This window comes from Centropristis striata, chromosome 6 (genome assembly GCF_030273125.1).
Source record: "Centropristis striata isolate RG_2023a ecotype Rhode Island chromosome 6, C.striata_1.0, whole genome shotgun sequence".
In the NCBI taxonomy this organism is placed as follows: Eukaryota; Metazoa; Chordata; class Actinopteri; order Perciformes; family Serranidae; genus Centropristis; species Centropristis striata.
The window spans coordinates 26505652-26524747 of record NC_081522.1 but is presented as its reverse complement, the minus strand read 5'-3'; the positions used below and the strand labels follow the sequence as shown (position 1 = coordinate 26524747).

At 40.3% G+C, this 19096-nt stretch overlaps 1 protein-coding gene across 1 annotated transcript; it reads right to left on the bottom strand.

Annotated features, from left to right (window-relative positions):
* Positions 1–2067: 2067 nt before the first annotated feature.
* LOC131973045 (alpha-2,8-sialyltransferase 8E-like) lies at positions 2068–16777 on the bottom strand. The gene is made up of 9 exons (XM_059334888.1): positions 16727–16777; positions 16542–16654; positions 14565–14639; positions 14337–14411; positions 13869–14013; positions 6340–6452; positions 6174–6266; positions 5629–6095; positions 2068–2582 (listed from the first exon to the last, which is right to left on the bottom strand). The coding sequence occupies exons 1-9, from the start codon at positions 16775–16777 to the stop codon at positions 2068–2070; spliced, it is 1647 nt and encodes a 548-aa protein (XP_059190871.1).
* Between the last annotated feature and the right edge of the window lie 2319 nt (positions 16778–19096).

Sequence of the window (19096 nt, the reverse complement as noted above, 5' to 3'; positions counted from 1 at the left end):
GATTCCTACGACCCTCTTGCTGTGAGGCCAGAGTACTAACCATGACACCACCGTGTGAGGTGCAACAATCATAAGAATGTGAACATTATAGTCTTAAAGTGTATCTAAAACTGCAATTATTACAACAAATGTTACAGCTATGTCATATGTTGATAAATTATGAAGGACAGTTAAATAACAGACTGGGATATTTTGCATTTGCATAAAGTCTTGGTTGGGTTTTGTGTAACTGTGAGTGTTGAAATTCATACTTCTAAAGTCTTAACAGTGATCTTTGTCATCTAGACAAATGTGTACAAGCTGTAGATGACCAAACTTGAAAACTCTGTGAACCAGTTTAGAATTCAATATGAACAACAAAGAAAGTGTGTGATGTTTTCTTTTCTTGTGAAAAGCCTTAGATGAAAATCAATGACGTTCAATTGAATGAATATTGAATAAATATTTATCAGAAATAGTTTTTGTATGTAATATCTGGCTGAAGTGGAATTCTAAAGATTTTCCTGAGACATCTAATCTTTGATGATTTAGTGTCTTTAAGCCACTAAGTGTCCTAAAACCTGCCAAGATTTACCATTATAATCCAGTATTTCTTCATAAACCACACATTTGGCTGCAACACCATTTGACTGAAACTACCTCCCGAAGGTGGTTTTGATCCGGTTCGCAAAAATCGGATTTCATGTGATTTGTGACTGTTCAGACTTCAAAAGAGCATTCCAGTTCCAATCTGGATGGGCTAAAAATCGGATTTTGGCTGGCAGTCTGAACGCGGCCTTAGTGTCTTAGATAACAATTAGGAATGTTAGCTAGTCACTGGGAGAAGCACCAACGTTACCTGATTTTCAAAGCTTATCTTAAGTTAGGTTGCTCTGGCTCAGCATCAGCTGGAAAAAAGTAAAAGCTCACGGAGGAAAATTGAAAGTAACTGATTTAGAGCAAAGAAGGCCGGAGCAAAACTACATATAGCTAAACACACACTCCTCATAAACCTGACGGTGCCTTTCTTCGCTTCAGTAGCCAGCTAGGCTAGCTGGCTGGCTAAGCTCAGTATTTAAAGATACAGAGGTTGCTGTCAAAATAAACAAAAATGCTAAAAACATGTTATATTAAATTAATGGTTAATACCATGTGTAGCTATTGTGAAGGATATTTGGTGTTTCCTGTCATGGTGGGACATGAAGTAGGTGGCGACCTACTTGATATTCAAGATGCAAGGTGTTCAACCCTCAAGTAGACATGACTCCGCCTCACAGTTCTGGCAACTTTATTTGTCCCGGTTTGGTTATACATCCACTTTTTTCAGACGAAGCCTTCACAGACTCGTGACACAACGGAGCTGTTCTCGTGCGCTGGCATCACAGATGAACTACGACCTCAGTCCCGAAAATATAAAATATAAGCAAAATGAAAATACAACTTCAATGTATTATTAAAGTTATTACATGATTAAATTATTTTAACTTATTAAAATATAAAATATTGAAATGTAAATTAAATAATAATGTTTATATCTAAGTCTCAAAACCCCACCCACTAAATAAAATGTTGCCAAACATTTTCTTAATCTCCCAACGATTGAACACTTGGTGAAAATTAAGTAAACAGGTATGTATGACACACAGCACATTTTTTCTTTTTCAGGATGATGAGGTTGTACTATCTTAATAATCCATTCTTTTTATTCCTTTGCAAAAGTCTCTCATGCCCACAATACGGGATCAAGCATTGGTGCCCCCCCCAAATCTTCACAAATGGGACAAGGAAATGACCATCTACACCCAGAACTGTGTGTTTACACATTTCTTAGCCATGTATTCAGTAAGTCTATTCTGTAAGAGTGCACACTACTTATTCTTCCTTTACTGTATGTACCACACTACTGTTGTCACTCCAAAACACTAGCATAGTATCCTAATTTTCTGTACTTATTATTAAAATAAATGTCCAGTTAACCTGTTTTTCTATTTTGTAATGTGTGTCAATTACCACATCCTCATGAACTATAACTTGTGTAACAAACCAGAAATAAACTAACTTTTTAAAATGTCTTGTGTGTGTGCACTTCTATTCATGACAAAAAGGATACATGGTTGATGACCTGGTCGGCAGGTCATGGCTGGTCTCAGAGGGCTCTCTCACACCGACAGGGCAGGTTTTCAGCTGTTGAAAGGTTGGCTGCCCTAGTTGGTCATAGGTGGGCTGTCGAACTCTCTTAGGCCTTCCTCTCCATGTGTCAGCATCACTCTGCTCATCCTCTGATTTCACAGCTGGGTCATCACTCTTGTCCTCCACGCCATGTTCCTTCTCCACATGTTCCTCTTCATAGTAGTTCTCAGGTATAAACGCCACCTCAGTTCTGTCTCTGGATGTGTCACTCCTGGGGCAAAACTCTTCTGCTTCTGCACTGAGGGGCAGATCTGCATGTCTCTCTGCTGTCCACAAGTGATACTCCTCTTCACTGGAACTGTCTGTATCAGCTGGGTAAGTGTTGTGCTTGTGTGTATGTTGTCTTCCTGTTCTCTGTATTGTTTTGTTTCCAGTGTTTTTCTCTTTCAGGTTGGATTCACCCGCCTCCGGCTCTTCAACCAGGTAAGGGCATGGCAGAAGTAGGTTTCGGTGTAACACACGTTTTCTCCCAGTCCCTTGCATGGCTCAACCACCACGTACACTGGACTATCAGGGCCTTTCCTTCCCTTGACAACATAAATCATGTCTTCCCAGTAGCGCAGTTTTCCAGTGCCGCCTCTGGGTGTGAGGTTTCTTACCAGGACGTGATCACCTGACTCAAGTGTAGCACTCCATGCACGCTGATTGTATTTTTTCTGTCCTCTTCTAGCACTTTTCTTCATATTCTGCCTTGCAATGGCATAGGCTTCTTGCATGACTTCTCTCCACTTCTCTGCATAGCCAGTCTGTGACTGGTTTCTCTCCTCTCCTTTCCTGGGGAATATCAGGTCCGCTGGTAGTGTTGGTTCACAGCCAAAGAGAAGGAAGAATGGGGAGAATCTTGTTGCCTCGTACACAGTTGAGTTATAGGCATGGACCACTTTAAGGTGCTCTTTCCACCTTGACTTCTGAGACTCCTCTAGTGCGGTAGCATCCCCAGCAGTGTTCTATTGAAGCGCTCAGCAGGATTTGCCTGAGTATGATATGGAGAAGTGCGGGAGTGACGGATACCACAGTAGTCTTGGAACTTGTGGAAGAGAGTGTTTTCAAACTCTTTTCCCTGGTCGTGGTGTACCTTGAATGGGAAGCCAAAACGCGTGATAAAGTCATCAAAAAGCCTTCTGGCTGCTGTCTTCCCAGACTTGTCTCTTGTTGGATATGCCTGTGCATATTTAGTAAAATGATCAACAACTACAAGTATGTAATTCCTCACCTCCCTTACACCTGTCCAGATATAAGTAATCAATGGAAATAATCTCAAACGGTGCAGGAGTTTCTATACTCTGTATAGCTGTTCTGGTTAGTCTGTTTGGTTTCTTTTTCTTAATGCAGCGACACACTTACTAACTTACTAACATAGTGTTCCATCTCCTGTCTCATCTTAGGCCAAAAGAAGTGTTCTCTTGCTAGAGCCACCATTCTATCTGCAGTGTCCCATTTCCTAGTGTAGGTGTTTGTATACAACTTGTTTCAGCGACTTAGGAACAACCAGCTGCTTTCTCGTTGCAGTCTCTCTCTTGAGGATGCCATCATCACCTATCTGTAGACGGGGCCACTCCCTGAGAAGTTGTCGGACACCTTCATTCTCTGTCAGCTTGTCTTTATGTTTCAGGTGGACTCTGTTTATGACTAGGTGTGCATTTTGAGCTGTCCTTATGTCATCTGCTGCAAGAGGCTGTATTGGCTCTGAGATGTGGCATCCTTCTGGCAGCACATCTTTATTACAGGTTCCTGTTGGCACTCCTCAGTACATTCTTGGATGACATCCTCAATGGATTCTGGTCTGCGTGGTCTGTGTGACAGGAAGTCTACATCTCTATTCGCTGTTCCAGGCCTGTATTTCAATGTGAACCTATAATCAGCTCACGCTGCATTCAGTTTTGCTGACTTTGTGACATAGGTCAGGGGATAATTGTTGCTGTAAACAGTAAAGTGAGGTGCGTGGAAGAGATAGTCCCGAAACCGCACTGTTACGGCCCATTTTAGCGCCAGGAATTCTAATTTGCCTGAATGCAACTTGTAATTCCTCTCTGCTGCTGTTAAGGTCCTTGATCCATATGCTATCACTCTGAGAACACCCTCTTTGCCTCAGACTGCTTCCAGTCTTAATGCAGCAGAAGTGGTGTATGTACCCCACTAATATGTGTTGATGCATTTTGGATACATACCATGTATGATACATGTGATGATGGAAAAGCAATGATTGAAATTGAAAAACAACATATGTTTCTGTACAAAGCCTTGTCTCAGCAGTATCAATAAAAGAATCTACATTCCCGAGACTGGAAAATGTATTTAATTACTATGATGTCCAATTATGCCTAATGTCACAAATTTGCATCATACCTAAATGTATATCTAGCCTATTGCATGTACTATGTTGAATTTAACAATCTCCACTTAATTGAGCATCTGATTGAAAGAAAAAACACAATCCCCCCCCCATATATATATATATATATTTATTTGTAAATTAATGTAGGCAGTAATGGGGCAACACCTGTTAGCTAATGTTTGGCCTTGTTGCTATTTAATATCCCTTTTGTTCCTATAGAAGCTGATATATAATGAGCTAGATCACTCATGGGGAAGGTGAAAATGTATGTGTCTCTACAGGTGTAACCTGTAAAAATTGCTTTTGGGGTTTTCATCTACTGTCATTGCATGAACAAGAAGTTGAATCTTACCTTATATTCTATAATGATGTCTTATCTGCCTTGTGGTTGTGGTTGACTGCCCCCTGGTGGTATATTCTAGGAAGTTTCCTTTATGGAGAGTAGATACCAGTTATCAATGCTATCTGCATTCAACAACACCTTAAAAGATCAAACGTTTGTGTGATACCACACTGTTTTCCATATTATAATCTTTTACTTTGTCGATGCATTATAATGGTAAATCTTGGCAGGTTTTAGGACACATAGTGGCTTAAAGAAACTAAATCAAGAAAAAAGGGATGGGTCAGGGAAAGCTTTAGAATTCCACTCCAGCCACAAATTAAATACAAAGACTGTCAAAAAATATTTATTCAATTTATAGTCTTTTTTTTTCACCTCACACTGTTCACAAGTAAAAAATAAAAAAAATCACAAACATTAATGGAATTTTAAAATTGGCTCACTTGAGTTATCAAGTTTGGTCATTTACAGCTTACAGCTTGTACACATTTCTCTAGATGAAAAAGATCACTGTTAAGACTTTAGAAATATGAATAACAATACTCCCAGTTACACAAGACCCACCAAAAACTTGATGCAAATGCAAAATGCATGATTTCAGTTTCAGTGCAGACACTTTGGCTGCTGATTGGCCAACTCAGTATTCACTGTAAGTCTGAGCACCTTGCTTGGACACATTTAATCTGTGTCATCAACCAAAATACATCTGTCGATTCATTCAAAAGTATGGCAGACTTCATGAGTGACTGGACAAACCACTTTTCCTGGAACTACGTTTTACCTGGCTGACAATCTTCCAGGTGAAGCCTGAGCACCCCCTGGCTGTGCAGCTGCAACAAGAGGTCAAACTCAACCGGCATGACATGGACTCCTGCCTTAGCTTTTACATCATCGTAGTAGTGGTTAGTCAGGGCATAGAGTCCAAGTGGGTGATTACTGAAGGGCCAGAACCCGTACAGATGCACGTTAGCACAGAGTTCCAGTGCCAGGCTAGTCATCATTATGCCGGTGCTGAGCCTCAATGCTTTTACGCTGTGGGAGCGCCAGAAGACGGCTAGTTTCTGGAGGTATTCAGGGTTAAAGAAAACAGGTCGGATGGGGCTTTCAAAGTCCTCTATACTGTAGACAGCCCGCTGGCACACGGAAGTGACATGGCCATATGAGAAGGCGGGAAGGAGAAGAAGAGAGTTGCCATAGATTCCCAGGCTCTCCACAAACGGACGGCGACGCCCCTGTAGAGCCCCGTACCTGAAAATAAACAACAGATGTGTTGTAACAAAGCTAAAGAAAATTTTAAGGTGCAGTGAGATTTGTGATCTTGCTCACTTCTGTGTGAGGATGCTTGGGTTTGCTGTCACAAGGTCAGTCTTGGTGCCCACATCTTTCTCATAGTCGTCTTCCAAAGGAGGAAGGTTGCACCTGAACAACAAGAAGATAATGTTATATGGATTGCGACTGCCTGTCAAGCCACTACATTGGACAACTTTCTCACCTGATAACAAACTGTGCTGAATCGATCATCTTTCCACAGCCGCTGTCGGTCAGGATCCCTCCGTTCCCAACAACAGCACATGTGTCCCACATTTGATTTGGGAATGGATGCTCCTGGAATCAACAGCAACAGAAAACATTTATGAAAATATGCTTTCTTAAAGAGCCTTATTAGGAAAAAGAAATGTATAATATCTTTATTTTATGTTATATCCAAATCCGGTGCATGTGGTTACGTGATTATTCTTTCGACAATTAGTAATTGTAACCCACATTTAATCATTAGTCATTCATTCATTCTTCAGGTATTCATTGATTTTAAAAGGAAGCCTCTTCATAATCTACCTGCAGTTATTAACTAAGCTTTCAATAATATTTGTTGAAAAGTTAACCTTATGCTGATGCTGATTTGGCAAAGGATCATCAGCACATGTACTTTTATCAAAAGCTCAGAAGTTTTAAAATGACGTCATCTTGATGAGATTTTTTTTTCATTAGGGCCCGAGCAGGCAACAACCTGCGGGGTCCCTATTGTATTTCGAAAGATTATTCTTTTTATTATTATTTTTCTCGTACCCAAATGATCGCATTTTTCAATGCCTGAACATACCCCAAAACTCACGAAACTTTAAATATAAGTCTCACACATAGACTGTATAAACACATAAGTCTCACATGGCGAAAATTTTTATAATCTATTGTCATCCTGAATTCTCACCACTAGGTGGCACTATAATAAAGGAACGTGCGTTTTGGCTAATAACTCCCACATCGCCTCCCGTTTTTTTCCGCAAATTCATGAAATGTCGCAAACCTACTTTTTCGAACTCCTCCTAGGCAATTTCATCGTTTTGCACCAAACTTTGCACACAGCATCTATGGACCCTCATGACGAAAAGTTATTAAAAGAATTTTGATAACCCAAAGAACACTCAAGTTATTAGATAACAACTTCCTGCAGGTGGCGCTATTATCAACACAAAACACGAAGTGTTGCATATCTCCACATTGGTGTGTCTGAATGACATGAAACTCACGTAACTACTTCCCCGTGAGCCCCTGAGGCTCTGTGCAAAATTTTGGGCGATGACCACGAGGTGGCGCTCTTTAAATTGAAGTATTCTATATCTCCACATTGGTTGGTCAGATTAACACCAAACTTGGTATACTTATTGTCAATGCCCTCCTGAGGATAACCCTTGAAGGTTTTATTGATCAGCCCCTAGGTGGCGCTCTGGCGGCAGTTTAATTTAATAAGTGCTGCTGTGCCCAGACCATTAGCAACAGTTATCTGCGAAACTTCCGGCGCGCACCGGAAGTCGCAGTAGGAGACGGAGAGAGACAATAATATAATATACAATAATTATAGTATCTATGAGAGAAACGAGAAAGAAACAAGAAAAAAACTAAAGGCGAAGAAACGAGATGTCCCGGAGTTCAGGGATATCGTGTGCTGTCCGTGGTTGTACATACAACCAGAGAAAATTAAACGAGTGGCTTAATTCTGAGTGTCTTGAACCGTGAGCACAAGAGAAAAACTGACTGCCCGTGTCCGCGGATCTACAGTTTCCATCGGCTCCCAAAAGATGAGGAAACAAAAATGAATTGGCTAAAAAAAAAACCAAAGAATTTGTATGTATGTTCGTTTCATTTTGTGGACAAAAAGCCATCGGATGACAACCCTTATCCTACGCTGTTTCTTGGATATGACAGACCACCAGCAAAGAGAAGACGCCGCCTCATCAGGAGAGTCCAGCGAAATCCCACAGGTATGTTAAATAGTTTAGAGTTAGGCTTTCTAAGTTGTGTTAATGTAGTGTGGTTATCTCCCGTTTTTGAGCAGTTTCATTGGTCTGATGTGACGAGTCCAAATGTTTTGGCGTCATGAAGCTCGTTAGCTCGTAAAAATCCGTAAATTAGCCGCATCTTTGTTTAAACCGCAGAGCTCAAAGCATGAGAAAAAATTAGCGGTTTATCGTCCGGAAATTATGGTAATTCAATCCATTTATAGTTTAAAAGTAGTCACAGCTCTCTCTCTCTCCCCACACACACATGCACACTGAAATTCATTCTGTTTTAAAATAAAGGTGAAGGTTGTGGTATTTGTATATGTTGTTGTGTGACTCTTAGTTATACTTGTGGGTCCTTATTCAGGTTATGTTCAATAATCCAAACGGAGGCAAGGTTATAACCGGCGAACTCTTTACTTGGCATTCAACTCCATGACAACAGACAGAAGCAATCGCACTCTGCGCATCTCTAGTGCACCCTCTAATAGTCGAGCACCGAGTGCCCGATCAGATACACCACAAAGGTGCTTTATTTGTAACTTATACGTAGCACAGTGAAATACAATAAAGTAAGTGAAAAAGTCAATTTAAAGCCATTTACACATCAGACTCTGTCTCCATCTGATCCCCCTTCTCCCTTCCCCTCTCTGTCAGACATTCAGGAGAGTGTAACTGGGTGGAATAGATCAGAGATTGTTGTTATAGATATTACTGTGATAATTTGTTATCAATGTTTTATTATTTGGTGTCAGTGGCATTCATGTTATATAACACTGATCATCACCTGCAGATGAATCTGGTGTGGTGGAGGCTGAAGAGCCAGGTCCAATGCCACCGGACGGACAGAGACGTCGCCTCAGTGGGGGGGGGGGGGGGGGGGGTTGACAAAGTTGTCCTAAGAACAGGTGTGTTGAGTTTTGAATCATATGTATGTCTTTTATTTTTGTGACTAGAATTTGAATAGGTTCTGGAATTAATCTTCTCTCCCACTCAACTTCAGATGAGACCGGTGTGGGGGATTTTGAAGAGCCAGGTCCTACTGCAAAGACTCTTCATGATGCCCAGACACAGTGGGCAGACCCTGCCATGAGCGACCATATCTACTCCAAAGGACCCATCCTCAGTGGCGCGACGACTGTACCAGCCCCAGACGGGTCACTGTCAGTTGCAGACATTACACAAAAAAATGATGCAGACAGTTTACTGTATACAGGGATTCCTCTACTTGAATTTAAAACTCTTGTGTCTTGTTTACGAAGTTTTGCCCCCACATCATCAAAAATGCCAGTGGCTGACCAAATTCTGTTGACTCTTATGAAACTTAAACTCAATCTAGTTACCTGTGATTTAGCGAGACGCTTTAAAGTGTCTGTCAGTCAGGTCAGCAAAACAGTGAAATTCTGGATTGATGTCATTGCTGAAAACACCACCGTTCTCATTCCATGGCTGCCCCGTGATACGATAAAAACTACTATGCCACAGGTTTTTAAAAAATGTTTCCCTAACACTACTTGTATTATTGACTGTTCAGAGAGTGTTTTGCAGAAAGCTACCAACAAGGATGCAAGGACCGAATCATATAGCCATTGTTATGTCAGTAATACTGTAAAATATGTTGTGGCAGTTGCTGCATCTGGATTGATCATGTTCATCTCTGAGGCTTAAGGTGGGAAGTGTAGTGATAGGTTTATTACACAGAGCTCAGGGTTTCTACAGTTTTTGCATCCTGGAGATCAGGTCATGGCAGACCGTGAGTTCACAATTAGATGCTGGATGAAAGGAAGGTGCGCCTGGTCTTACCAGCATTTACACGCAAGCGAGGCCAGCTGACAAATGAACAGGTCACACGCACGCGACGCATCTCTAATGTCCGCATTCATGTTGAACGGACCATTAGACGTTTGAAGGTGTTTAAAATCCTCTCTCAAACTGTGCCTATTCTTCTTGTGCCTAAATTTGAAAAGATACTTAAAATTTGTGCAGCTCTTGTAAATCTTAGGGGAGAGCTTATCTCTAGCAAATAGACAGAAGTCTAACATGTGACTGGAGACAAAGAGCAGCAGAGAGGGAGGGAGGGGAAGAGGTGGGGGTTCTGGATTCACTTACTTTTTACTTTCATTTCTCCACTTCTCTCGGCTGCTTTTATTGTTTATTTATTTGCTCTATTTTAATTTTTTTTTTCTCTCCTAATTTTATTATTATTGTGCTGTTGTTGAGTTGTGTATTATTGATGTTGTACGGTGACCGTGAGTGTCAAGAAAGGCGCCTTTAAATAAATGTATTATTATTATTATTACTTGTAAATAAGACAGTAGCCTTTAAATAAAATGTATTATTATTACTATTACTACTTGTAAATAAGACAGTAGCCTTTAAATAAAATGTGTTATTATTATTATTACTTGTAAATAAGACAGTAGCCTTTAAATAAAATGTATTATTATTATTATTACTTGTAAATAAGACAGTATTCCTTCTTGTACCATTTCTCATGTTGAATCAAACTGGTTCAGTCAATGTAATCAATGAAATGCATTGTCTCAGAATAAACAGAAATCTGCTGTCAGACATGTGTGTGTCAACTTTTAATTAATTTTATTGTGGTTGAACATCTTCACATTATGGAATCTAATTTGATCGAAAAAATATGACAGAACATTTCATGAAAATGTTAATTTAGTACAGTATTTTCTTTTGAACAAATATCAGAACTATTTACAAACTGTAAATTCTGTAAACTCACTAAAAAACTTAAGATTCAACACCCCTTTGTAATACAGAATATATGATGGGTATTTAAATATAATACTTTAAAAATATTAATATAAAGAATATATATTAAATATTGAGCCACATGCACACATGTACTTACAGTTACTTACAAGTGCATATCCATACAATTAAAAAAATATATACAGGCCCTTTTAATATAATAATAATAATACAGAATATATTGTATATTATTTCATATTTATTTATTATTATTTCATAATTAAACTGTCACATGCATCAAGGAAGTAGGCAGTCCTCTGGTGTTGCTGCTTCTCACACTGCATCCTCTTACAGAGTCGTATGGAGCTTCACAAGATGGACCAAATGTTTTCATCTATAAAATAAGATAGCATAAATGAAAAATCCAGTCATCACAAACCTTTTGGGCTGGCTAAATCATATTGAATCATTGTTGAATGAGGCCTGACCATTTCTGTATTATTGCTTCAATATGATCAGTGTATTCACTGATAGACAGCACAGGAATTAATACAGCCCCATATTCAGAAACATAACATATACACCATACAGTTTATGATTCACCATATCAGAACTTTTAAACAATACTTTTACCATACTTTAGGCTGTTTATTTTGTTATAGCCTAAAGATCTCCTCATCTTTGTGTCTCACAGCAACCCTGTCTCGTACTAATGAGGTTTGTATATTACTGTTTAATAATTAGCCTCAGTTGTGTGGTGATAAGGTAATCACTGCCTGGATTATGTTCAGAAACAACACTTTTTTGAGTGAATGAAACACTGATTTTCCTCATTATGTTAATAAAGGTAATTTATAGGAGACAGTAGACACCTGAGACACACACCTGACACGCACACACCTGGGCTAACCTTACACACACTGAAGTTATCACACAGCATGATTAGCTGCTTTCTTAGCCTGCTCTAGTGATTTTATTAGCCCTTCTAACAGAGAAAAAGAGGATCGTGTAGATAAAGTATAAGCACTTACCATCAGTCATCTCTTTACCTAGGTCATGTCTTCTCACGTCTCCTCCGGTAAACAGCAGCTAGCAGGCGGCGCTGTTCTGAAGTTTGCGGCTCCACTTGTACTCCAGAGCGACAGTCTCTTTAACATTGTCCTCGTTTAGATAACTACAGTCAGAGACATTGTATGCTAGCATCGGCTCATCCATGAGCGCAATATCTTCCTCCTCATCTTCCTCCAACTCACTCTCTCAGTCATTATCTTGGCTAACGTTAGCCGGACCGTCCGCGTCCTAGTCGGAGGTCCCGCTGTCTCTCTCTCCTTTCTTCTCCTCACCTACCGGTGCGGTGAAATAGTCCATAATTATCATCACATCTCACACCTCACTTCACCGTCACAATCCATAGCGTTTATTACGTTGCTAAAGATGTTAGCATACGTTATCCTCGGCCACTTCTTTACCTCATCCTCCCAATCCGTGATAGAGGAGGGAAGGGGCAACGATATTTTATCTCGTCTGATCTCCGTTTTGTTGTGCTCCCATCTCGCCATCATACTTAAAGTAAAGCACCAAGCCGCAGGCTTATTAGCTTTTTAAAATATGAGCTCGTAAATGTAAATAGACCGGATGGATCGCCACTTCCGCTACAAACCGGATGTTTCGCCCATCATTTTTGGCCACGCCCACAACCCGGAAGCTGCACCAGGAAAATCGTGGATAGACTGGCCCCTTTAATGCACACACCCCGACGGCAGCATGCCCCGACACGCGTGTACTGCGAGGGCCCGTTCAGTACTGCGTGCAGTCCTAGTTTCTTTATTGTATCTGTTTCCATAATCTCTTTTATTGGTAGGGGTCAAAACAGTAACAGGTGAGGAGGGATTCTTAGAATACACAGTAAAATTGCAGACATGAATTTAATTGACCTCTCCCAAGTGTACAAAGTCATAAAGAATGGCCCTGTCCACCTTAGCCACCTTTGTTCAGTGAGTTCAGGGTTCTACCTAGCCTGGCTAACACCAGACTAATCTCAAATTAGATCTAGTCTGGGAACCAGCCATTCATTTCTCCGTAGAGGAGGTGTGGTTTACGATCCTCCGGGGCCGTTTATTGGGCGCTATGAATGTCTATCAAAAGCGTCTGTAGGTAGCTCTTAGCCAATCGTATCAGTTATACCAGATGACGTATGTAGAGCGACAGCAATTGATGTTTGTTGTGTGTGTGTCTGTGTGAGAGTGTTGCTTGCTGCTTTGCTTCTCCAGTTCTCGCTTTCTGCAAGATTATTTTTTTTCACGCTTTATTCCCCCTCATGTCATTCAGCCACACACATCCACTGATTTTATGGGCAATAAACAAGCTGCTGCGGGTGTCTCGGTGGCTCTGCTGTCCCCTGGCTCGTAGCGAGATCACCGGCGTTACTGTAGCGGGGCTATGAGCCGGGGGACAGCGGAGCCGTCGAGAGACCTTTCGCCTTTCAACTTTCGCTCTAAACTATTTAAAACACCATCTACAGCCAAAGAGAGTTTCGCGTCAGCAGCAGCCATGTTGGATCCGTAAGAAAACTACAAGCTTCCAAGTGCCGAGTAGTACGCGTCATCGTCTTGCCGTCCCTCCTCGCTCTGTGATTGGATCCCTAAAACAGGGCTAAGAAACCTCTCTGGTTGCCAGACTGCCTGGAGGTTCGAAATGAAATTTGAGCGCGCAAGGCAGTATGGGTATACCCAGGCTAGGTTCTACCATAAATCATACATAAATCTGCCACCATTTCCTGACCAGTAAATTTAAGAAGTCAATCGTTTTTGCTCCTTTTGATCAATAATTATGTCATTAAAAGTAGGTCACTGTATTGAAGTCACATTATATTGGATTAAAGAAATGTAACCTGCTTGACTTGTAGCAGAAGTTACAAGAGCAAAGCAGTGAAATAATGTCTGTGGTAAAACATCTGAGGAAGAATCATGATACCAAAATAGTGACAGATGTTAATGATGGAAATATCAATGAATGAGACACAACAGACCTTTGCAAAGGTGCTGAAAATCTCCGGGGTCACCTCGAGGCTCCTCTTCTTTTCACCATCATACACAATCTTGGAACCCACTGGAGTGTTGGCCTGGGTAATGATGGCCTTGTCAAAACCATTACACTTGCTGCTCAGCTCAGATCTGAGGAACCACAAGGACTTTATTTAATAAGACAAGATGGCCAAGAGTGTTGATTGACCTTCAAAATGTAAGTTGCCAAATAAATCGTTTTTTAAATAAAAATAATAATAATAAAAAGTTTCTTCTTTCATATCAGAATTTCAGATGTATTTAAAAACCTCTTAAATAATGTCATTGTTCATGAACTGTATGTAATTCCTGCCTGCATGGACTATGAACACTGGAGGAACAGCATATCCATGTTCAAGCAAGGACAATTAGCTTCACTAAATAAAAAAATGTATTAAAAAAAAAATCAAAACTTTTATTTTTATTTTTTTTACCTGAACTTTGTGTAATTGTTTTCCTGCTTCATCCAGTTTTGAGAGTATCGCTCTTTTACTTTGGCAATGACCTCCCTGTGACACACACACACACACACACACACACACACACACACACACACACACACACACACACATTCAAATACAGATACCAGCAAATAAAAAAAAAATTTTTTTTAATAAGATAAATAGTGACAGTAACAACAGGGGAAGCATGTCTGCTTTCACCTGCAGCCTTTGCAGAGTTCAGAAAGTCGAGGAGGACTTTTCTTATGACGAGGTGGTCTGTAAGGTTCCACATTGCTGTGGACGGAACAAGTGGATATTTTAGTATTACATTATATTGTCAGCATCACATGAGAATGAAATTATTTTTTTGTAAAAGAACTCTGATGTAGTCCAGTTGGAGTCTTGTATTGTATGAGTCCCAGTTTTCCCTCATGTCTGCACCTGTGGGACTAAAAACCTATGACAGATTGTCATAATACCAGTGGCGGGCGGTGCATTTCACACTTAGGCCTTCAGTGATGTCCAACTTAGTCAATAAATACCTTTCATTTTTCCAGCATTTATACCACCAGGACTGGAGAGTAGTTAGAAACACACTTAAGCACTACTAGGCATTGCATCACCTCAGTTGTTTACAAAATGGGCTATTATCCGGCGCATTTTAAAAATCAACAATACCGCATCAGCAATTAAAACATATCTGATATGCTACTGTCAAAACTTAAAAATAAAAGGGTCTTTAAAATTATCTTTCCAAAAAGTTTTATTAAATGAGTCCACAAAGAATATGCAAGCTTTAACAAGATTGTACAATACATTGCAAAATCGCAGTTTAATATCAGAAAGACACTAACAAGACGGCCACACAATAAACAAGTCTCTTTGTAAAAAAAATGTTTCATGTCAAAACGTGACGTATCACGACTTTCTGTGACCTGTTGCTTTGAGTACAACCACACAGCTGCGCCAATGTGCCAGATTATTTACATACCGTTAACAGTCCCGGGTGTGACTCTGTTGATCTGCACAGCACTGCCGTGGCTCAAACTAGTAAGTATCCATATCCAATCACAGGACGCGTAAATGTCACGTTCAACGTGAGGCCAGCTAGAGGGCCTTACTGACACAACTCGTGATCTGATTGGCTATCGCAACTATCCATCAACTGTATTTGCCCGTTCACTTACACTGCACAGACGCCGAAGACGAGAATATGAATACTTTTAGATATTTAGGGAAATAAAATAAAAAAATAAATTAACCTTTATCATAATTATGATCATGATTTCTGGTTATGTTAGGCCAGTAGAGAAGGCCTTGCTGGCCCTGACAGCCCACCACTGCATTATACTATATAATTGCAGTGCCCGTTTGGGCAGGCGCAATGTGCAGTTTTGTGCAGAAGTGCTCAACCAAACAATTTCACATGTGATATTAAGCCTCTAATCTACAATCTCGGACCTCTCGCTATTTTTATTTTGTCTCAACTTCTGTCATATGGCCTGTGAATGGTATCTGGAGCAGGAGTGGCCATTCTTTTTGCTGTGTTGTTAACAAGGAAAAAGTTAAACTTATAGCCATAAAACTATGTACGTACAAAATCAGCCTACTTCATTGAGATGTATAGTGCCATAGCAAAACTTAAAAAAATATATTTTAGCCACAATATAAGCTTTTCTAATTTTCACAATCAGCACTGCACTTCCTTGGTTTCTCAACACACCAGCCTAGTGTGACGTCGTCAGATGTCAGTGTCAGTGTGTGTTAGTCGAAGTTCTAAGCATCCAGATTCATAAATTCGCTTACAAAGGCAATAACATGCCCGTATTTATTGGGGGTAAATTACAGATACAGGCACAGATTTTCCCTGTTAAAGGTTTGGGTTGTTTTTTAAGAGTTTTGCCTTGTCGAAGTGAGGGTTAAGGGACAGAAGGTGTCGTATTCTGTACAGACTGGTTTTTGGCTGTATAAATTAAATGAAGAACATTTAATTGAATACACATGGTGTCGTATAAGACACATCCACACCATCAGTTCACACTTACAACACATTTTCACAGCTCTGTATCTTTTGACATGACTCATGACTTGATTACTATTTCCTCAACTGCTATGTCCTTGTGATCTGCGACTCTTGCCTGTCGTCCTGTCAGCAGCACACTCCTTTCTGACTGGGAAAAATAGTTACAAACTTACTTGTTGTTGCTCGTGTGCCAGATGAGAATGGTCAGCACGGTCCCCAGACACAATAAAGTGAAAAACAAATAGTATAGTGACCTCAAACGCTGTCCCAATATATCTCCCCCTTGCTTTGGTGTGACACTTTTTCCTCCAGAGTGTTAATACTAATTAGCCTTATTGCTGTTTTATTATCTCTTTACCTTTGATCCCTCCTCCTCTTCCTCCTCCCCTTCTTGCTCATCAGTTGTCATGTGTCCTTATCCACCGATCATCTTTCCTCAGATGGACTAACAAGCCTGCTTTCCACTACTGTCCCCAGAGCTTGTGCTCCACCCGGTCAGAGCCGGCCCGTGGTAAAGGCAGTATAGGAAAATCAAATGCTAGGGCGCCGTCCATCCAGAGGGCGCCACAAATGGGGGAAGAAAAAAAAAGTGTAACTTTCACTCTTTCTTAATATGAAAACTAAGCTCACTGTCATTATTTGCAAACTGCGTTTGTATGTTCTTCTTCTTCTTTTGAGTTTTATTGGCGGTTGGCAGACCAACGTACAGGTGCATTACCGCCACCTACTGGACTGGTGTGTGGAGCAGTAGATAGACAGGAAAATAAGGAGAGAAAATAATAACACTAATAAAAAAATAATAATAAGGAAAAAAACCTAAAATAAATAGAGTAATAATAAAAATGCTAATAACAATATTAAGATAAATAAATTATTTAGTGGGAAAAGGGGGAAGCAATAGTGTAAATAACAGCATATTACAATACAAATATAAATACTTAAATACATAACTAAATTCTCTCTATAAGTCCTGTTTTCCTCGGATAATTAAATAGGGGCTTGTTTTATTTGCCTGATTTTTTCCCAAGAAGACTTTCCAGGGTGTTACTGTGTTTCCCATCCTCTACAAGTCTCTTTCTTTCACCCACATACATTTTACATTCTATCACCACATGTTTGACTGTTTCTGGTTCATTGCAGTGGCTGCAAAGCCCTGTAGGTTGCTTGCCTATTCTATGGAGTGTTTGGTTTAATCATGTGTATCCGATCCTAAGGCGTGAGATGGCCATCTCCTCTTTTGTGTTCCTGCTCCTGACTCCGCCAGCCCCGACATGTTTTTGTATATTGTAGAGATGTCTCCCTGTGTCGCTCGAATCCCAGTGTTCTTGTTCTTCAAATTCTGAGAGCCTGAGCCTGTTCCACGTCAAGCTTTTTGAAGTGAGTTTCTGCTGCATATACATAGACATATAGGCGATTGAACCATAATCTAGGGCTGCTGTCATAAGTGCCGGATAGATATTTAGCAGTGGTGTTTTGCTTTTGCTTTTCATCAAACAGAAGTCCAAGGAACCTGACCACCCTTACTTGCTCGAGTACTTGGCCATAGAGCTTTATGATTACTGTCTTGTGTTGCTTTGCGAAGCACAAACTTGTGACTTAGTTATTGACAATTTAAAACCCCATTTGTCTGACCATTCTTCCAATTTGTTTATTGCTGCTTGCATTTTCTTACTGATGTACTCCAGATTACGGCCCCTGACCCACAGTGCCCCGTCATCAGCGTAAAGTGATTTCCCTATTTTCTGTTCAGTCTCTTCAAAAAGGTCATTGATCATTATGTTAAAGAGTAATGGACTGCACACACTACCTTGTGGAGTTCCATTCTCTACCGGATATCTACTAGAATATTCTGTCCCTATATTTGACTTCTATGGTCCTACCAAACAGAAAGTCAACCACCCCTGTTAAAAGTCCCACTGTTTCCCAGCTTAGTCCTTTCACACCAAGGTATTTTTCTGCTGACCTTACTATGATTTTAATCTTTTCAGCTTTCCTTTCAGTTTGTGCTGAGCAGTTTATCACATCCACCATAAACAATATAGTCACTCTTGCTCACTATGACAGTATCTTCATTTATTATCACCTTATCACTTCTCTCTCTGTAAACTGATTTGGATGCCTCTGCCTGCTTGGACACTATCTTAACTGCCTCGTAGTATGTTACTCCTTGGCACACTTTAACTCGCTGCACCTCAGCCGCTTTCTTGCTCCCCTATACATTGAGCTGTGTTCCCCGCCACAGTTGCTGCACTTTAGCTTAGCCCTTTGCTCACATTTCCCATACTCGTGATCACCTGCACATCTTCCACACTTTTCCTTCCCTCTTTCCTAATTTGCTGCTACATGTCCATATTTCTGGCACATACGGTGGAGGAATGTATGGCCTGATATCATAGCTCATGTATCCTATGTATACTTTGTTTGGGAGGCTATAGGCTCATCAAACTTTTGCATTACGGACAAACATTTTTCCCCGTTTTCGTGTTGTTTTAAGGCATTTTGCTTCCACCACTTTTGCACCGTCTGTATTGTCTATTATTTGATCCACTGAAACGATTGTCGGTTATCACGTGATGACTCCCCAGTTCTTATCAAATGCTGCACATTGCACTCTTTTGCCGTCTATTTCTTTCAGTAAGGCTCTTGTAGCCCAGGCTTCATAAGCTGTAAAAAAGTTAAAAGGAAAAGGAGTAAAAGTCTGTTATTTAGTCTGTATGAATGTGTGAGA

Bases quoted from the DNA above. Each gene is read 5' to 3' on its own strand.
- LOC131973045 (XM_059334888.1), bottom strand. From the start codon at position 16,777: ATGACAACTGATGAGCAAGAAGGGGAGGAGGAAGAGGAGGAGGGATCA. The intron at 14,014-14,336 runs GTAAAAAAAATA...GTGGTTCCTCAG, and splicing joins AACAATTACACAAAGTTCAG to ATCTGAGCTGAGCAGCAAGT. The intron at 6,096-6,173 runs GTGAGCAAGATC...GTTTATTTTCAG, and splicing joins CCAAGCATCCTCACACAGAA to GTACGGGGCTCTACAGGGGC.